Here is a 6,000-nt window from a genome sequence, read left to right on the forward strand (position 1 = left end):
TATTTAAACTCTTCAATGAAATCTCAGAATTAGATTCAAGTTTTTCTGTTTTGAAGGTAATGTGTTTGATTATTTTTCACACTGTTTCTGAATGATCCAGGTCATGGTGGCAGTTGGTGGTGAAACAAATGGAAGCAGTTTTGACAATCCCATCTATACGTCAATGCCTCCTTTCGTGGACAAACCTATTTCAACTGTATCACAAACTCAGGTAAAAGCAATGGTGAATTTGTATGAATGGTTTTCTTTTATGCAGTAACTTTGGAAGATCTAATGTATGTATGTGTACATACATGCACATATAAGAGAGACTCAGTGACTGCAGCATCAAGTTCTTAGGATGCCTCAACCCACTTAGAATTATGTAGTAATAGAAATTTCTGCACAGAGGGAAGGCAGTTAGCCCATCGTGCCAATGTGGAGCTGATGCCAGCTCCACATTGGAGTATCTACTCCAATCCCATTTTCTGCTCTTTCTGTATTTACATTTCTGACAAGTTCTGACGAAAGGTCATCGGCCTGAAACGTTAACTTTGTTTCTCTCTCCGCACGTTGCCTGACCTGTTGTGTATTTCCAGCATGTTCTGTTTTTCTTTCCCAAAATACATTTCTTCATCAATTACTATTTCAGGCGCGGGCCCTGGATGCCTCTTTTTCTGCCTTTACCAATAATGTCGGTGGCGCACTTCCAGTGCGTAATGTGCGCACGTGCACCGCCTGCCATATTGGACGCTTAGGCTGAAAAACAAACGCACATCATCGAATTTCTAAGCCAGTATCTTTTTTGAATACAGCACCAGGAATTTACAAGTTCTGATGTTGACATTAATGACATTTTTGTCCTTTCAGGAATCAAAGTGGAATTTTTTCAAACGAAAACCCAAACAAGGCACAAATTTTGAAAACCCTGTGTATGCAGAGGTAGCTGTTCTTTCACATTCTTAACAATGAATTTTGGTTTTGGATTTTGTAATACTTTGGATCACTTCGTTTAAAAAAAGTGTAAGAAACAAAGAAGTCAACATATTAACCTTTGTCCTTGATACTTCATACTGTTTCAAAATTAAAGAACAAAACAGATGTGTTTGAATGTTAATTACTAGTGCACACTTGTTGGAAAGTAAGTTCTGATTATGTTTAAACATTGACAAAGCAGTGTTGAAAGTGAACATCTTGTATAATCAAACCAGTGCAATATTTTTTTAAAATTCCATGTTTCTATAAAGGAGTTAGTCATGGAATAGTTGCTCCTATTTTTTTGTTGTATTTTAACACTTTGGCCAATTCTGTGATGGAACAATTGGAATGTGACTCCTCTCTAGCACCACACACAGCCCACAAAATCAGGAGAATAAGCCTCAGTGCACTCCAACCTGAACTCTCAATTCCATAGGAGAATTTCCTTTTTAAGATTGGAAGGCAATGCTTTGTACGTGTATGAACATCTCTACAGATTAATGCAAATCAATGCAAATTGGTCCCACTTTGGATTCCCCATTATTTTTGCATCACAGCACATAATTTGCCTATATAAAATGGGAGGCCTACAAGCTGTTTATTAAATAATGCCACCATTTAAAGCATTGTTGCCAAATTAGTGAGAGTTGCATTCTGGCTGCTAAATTTGACAGGTTACTGAACTTTGAGCATTAGAGTTAGTGTTATTTTTCTGAGGAGGGCAGAGAGGCAGGTGCACTGGCACAGCAGGTGCTTGATCTTCATCCACAGGCAGCCCAGGAATTACATCGGACAATCCAAGCACAACTGCTTGGGCATGTCAGAAGAGTCCTGCCTTTGCCATCTGCACTTCAGCAGGAAAGCAGTGATGAAGTTGCACCATATATGGAGTTTGGATACCACTTGAGGCTGAGAGTTGAACTCTATTCCTCTGGTTAGCAGTTCAAAATTGGTGCTACAACGCAACTGCATCAACTCTATTCCTTTTGCTCCACCAGAATCAATTCAAGATGCAAGACACTGTTTAATTTAATTTAATTGACTAGTCCATAATTTCCTGTATTGATAATATAGAAAATAATACAATGTTGGGTATTCCACAGGAGAGTTTACTTAGGGCAGTTTACATGATAGATTTTATGTAATAGAATTGTAATGCAAGTGTGCCTTTTTTCTACTTACTAGGACCAGAAACAGCAACAGGCAAATAATCCACTTGGAGAAGCCTCTTCCACTTCTCATATTTTTGGATTACCTCCAAGTAAGTCATATTCAAAAAAAGATGAGCCTTCAACATACAGTCCTACAGAGAATACTTACAAAGATACAGCTACTCTTGTCAAAGAGGATTCAAATGCATAATTCAATACTTAACTGGAGAAAAAGAGACCGACTTTCCGATGAATACATTATATTTTTATACACAGCCAGCATATTTGGATACGTCAGAAATATTTAGGTACAAGAAACCTTTTAAAGATAATTAGTATGAGCCGATAGCTGTTATAAGAGGTGGTCTGTCTGTTCCTTTTCCTTCAGTAATATTTTATGCTAACTTTTATCTTTTTTGTTTTTTGTCTGTGAAGACTTTTTAATCCAGAGGTACTTTATGTATTTCTTTGCACTGGACTTGTGTAAAAGTATGAGAAATGTAATGTTATAAATATGTTGTACATTTGTAAATTTTTAAGAGATTATGTCAATAATGTTGCCAAGGGTAAGGCTGATTATTATTGAAGGTTGCAATCTGTGGAAATCTGAAGATTGAGGTGAGACTACTGATTTTAATTTTAAAAAGGTAATTCTAAATGTGAAAACTACTGATCTTGCTGTTTGAAGGAATTCTTCACAAACACATTTTGATAAAACAAAATGGCAGAATACATATATAGAATAAAATATGTACACTGGAGTTTTTGTATTTCAATTATTTGTACACAGTGAAACCTGTATTAAATGGTCACTCATCAAACTAAGCAATAGTAGCTAGTAATCACAGCAAGCTGGATGTGTAATCTAGGTACACTCCATTCCAGGTAAGCAAAGAAGCTCTTTTCAAAAAAGTCCTTTCAATTATCCGGAATTCAGAATGAAATGTTCTTAAGAATTTTCGGTTGCAGAATTGTTTCATGCTGTTAATTCTGATGAAAGTTTCTTCTGAAATGTAAACAATTTCATTTTGTCCCTTTTTTAATTTGTTGTAATTCAGCAGGCTGTTGAAGTAATGGGAGTAGGACTCGACAGTTTAAGGGAAAGCACTCTAGAACACTAATGTGTCATGTACAAAAATGGTAACTATAGAAATTATGGTGGAAACCTGGTAAAATATATAATCTGAAGACAATAAAGTCATCGATTAGGCTAAAATATTCGTGTTAAAACAGCAGTTGCTTCATAACTGTATTTTTTGTGTAGAGGAGATATAGGAGCAGATTTTTTTTTAAAAAAAGAATCTGTCATTGAGGAAACTATTCTAAGTGCCATCCATTTTTCAAATTAATGTACGTTATTGCAGCAGGGATAGTCATATTCTTGAACCCTGGTTCCTGCCAATCAAAGCTTGAAACCAGAGAAGAAGAGCAGAGATTGTTCCTAGCTCCAAAACATTAAACTGTATGTGGAGTGAGGGAAACATTTGTGGAAAAGATACAATTCTAAACACTGAAACTTTCTGAAAGGAACCAAAAAAAAATGGGATTATTCTGCTCCATTCATGAATGTGAGCAAAAAAGTCAGTATGAGCCTAAAAATGCTGCGTCCATTTTATACCCTTGGTAATTTTTCTGCTCTCTTTTTAACTATTGGAGCAAATATATCCAAAAGACTGTTGATAAAAGTGGGCTGGGATTGTCAGGTATTCCTTTAATTACGGTTGACTGCCCAGTGAAAAGTAAATGCAATTTAAAAAACTGGAAAATAGAACTAATGGGAAATGTAGCAGTGGATGCAGGTGACTGTTAATACAGATTCCACTGTAAATATATACCTCACGTGATCAACTCTAAAATTATTAGGCCCAATATGATATCCTATCCTATCATTCATGCTTCAAGGAATGATTGGGATGACCATTCATCTTGGCTTACTTCACACTGAAGTACAATTCCAACTGGCATTATCCTGTAAATGGCCTAGACTAGCTGCCTAAATTTATTAGTTAAAGGCCTGCACATTTACTCTATTGATTGTACTTAATGTGATTATAGTTTTATATATTTTACATCACAAGAAATGGAAGCTTTTAGAATCCTTTGTATGTTAATTTTGATGGATGTATTCTAATTAGGGTGGAAGTTGTATTGTACTTTGATTAGAAAAAATATTTGTCACTGGAAAAAAATCTACTGCTGAACAAATCTAATAAATGTTGTTATTTTATCATACTTTGTTATCGTTTATTTTTATAGAAAAAAAATTGGGAAAATGTTTTCCTTTGAAACACCATCTCCTTGGGAGAAATTCTGTTAATTATTTTCATGAACGTTGCTCACCAAGATAATTTCTTGGTAGAGTAGCTTCTATTCACACCATATCACCAGAGGCCATAGAGTGGATGACCAATTTAGATGCCGACATTTAATGGTGCTTTTCAAACTGCTATACGAAAGAAGAAGGTGAACAGTATTTTTTTATGCAGAATACGATTTTATCAAACATGAATGAGACAATGTCTGTGAGCCTCAATGACTTGAAACATAGGCATGACTTGAAACACAGGTGTGAAACATCTCAGTAACACCATCTGTGGAACCAATCAGAACTCTACAGCAACTTAAGACAGAGCCTTACATCCAACTATTCCATTCTCAGTCGCAAATATTCTGACAGCACTGAGGTGACAAATAGAATGTCAACAAAAGCAACATTTTAACAATGTTTTCAAAGTAAAACTAAACCACACTTATATAAACAACATAGAGAGGAATTGGCTATGCTTTATTATTCCAGACATCAGTCTGATCAGGTATCATAGTAGGTACAACACAGGAGGCCGCCATTCGGCCCATCAACTATGAACCTGGCTTTTGATTATCTCTCCAACATATTTCTGTTACATTGTTACTTGTCAGATGTAAAGATAGTTAACATATAATTAATATCTAAACACTATCCTCTAGTTATTCTGTATGTGAACAAGATCTACTTTACCCAGCTGCAAATTTGGTAAAAAGTTTTGTGATATGTTGTGCCTATCCCACTATAATGTACAATTCTATTGCAGTAATTATACATCAACTATGTTCCTGGCTTTTGATTTTCTCAAACTATATGCAGGGGTAAGTAACAACAAACACATCATGTAGTCTGCTAGAAATGATGGTCCATAGGAGATAGGGAGCCAGAAAAACTTAGCATCCCATCCAATGCTGTAACATGTCTGTGGATACTTGGCTGTCAGAGCATGTTCCATGCAGTTAGTGACTTTCTTGAGGTCAGTAGAACACTGAGAGCATTGAGAATCATTGCACTTTAATGTCTGGAAAAGAAAACAAGCACCTGCAGGTGATTTTGGAAGAGCTGTTCACACCATCTGATCGAAAAGGAGATCATATTTTGTGAATAAGAATTCCGCTTTGTTGCAATTTTCAGCCATTGCTGGGAATTTTCTTGGGGGGGGGGGGGGGGGGTCTCCTGATAGGCTGTCATAGCATTAGTGGAAGGTTAGCGGAAACCCCAGATAAACCCCATAAACAGGATTTTCACCGATCTTCCACCAAAGTTACAACAGGCGATCGGAAGAACTCTCAAGGAAATTCCCGGCGCATTTATTTAGGCACTGAACCTGTTGTCTTTAAGGGCTTGCAATTGCTGGAACACAATGGTCTTGAAATCATGTCGTGGGATGTTAAGGTACAATCGTCCATTGGGGATAAAATTCAACTTCGTTAGAGGCACAAAACGAGCAGTAGCAGATCGGCCACCCGATATATACCCTATCTAATTTTCCTTTCTATTGGGCAATCCAACATCGTCAGTTTTGCACCCCTGCCAAAGTTGAATTTTACCCCCAATGTGTTTATCTGAACAACTTCTCTCCATTAC

General features: G+C 36.5%; 1 protein-coding gene across 1 annotated transcript in view; it reads left to right on the forward strand.

The window, feature by feature from the left end:
- lrp2a (low density lipoprotein receptor-related protein 2a) overlaps positions 1–4,340 on the forward strand; it is a 268,484-nt gene extending 264,144 nt beyond the window's left edge. The window contains exons 77-79 of the mRNA XM_067987326.1: positions 101–211; positions 850–921; positions 2,143–4,340. Of these exons, the coding sequence (XP_067843427.1) occupies positions 101–211; positions 850–921; positions 2,143–2,319 (360 nt within the window). The 3' untranslated portion in view covers positions 2,320–4,340. The remainder of the gene's footprint in view (positions 1–100; positions 212–849; positions 922–2,142) is intronic.
- Positions 4,341–6,000: the final 1,660 nt, after the last annotated feature.

This window comes from Heptranchias perlo, chromosome 7 (genome assembly GCF_035084215.1).
Source record: "Heptranchias perlo isolate sHepPer1 chromosome 7, sHepPer1.hap1, whole genome shotgun sequence".
Taxonomy (NCBI): domain Eukaryota; kingdom Metazoa; phylum Chordata; class Chondrichthyes; order Hexanchiformes; family Hexanchidae; genus Heptranchias; species Heptranchias perlo.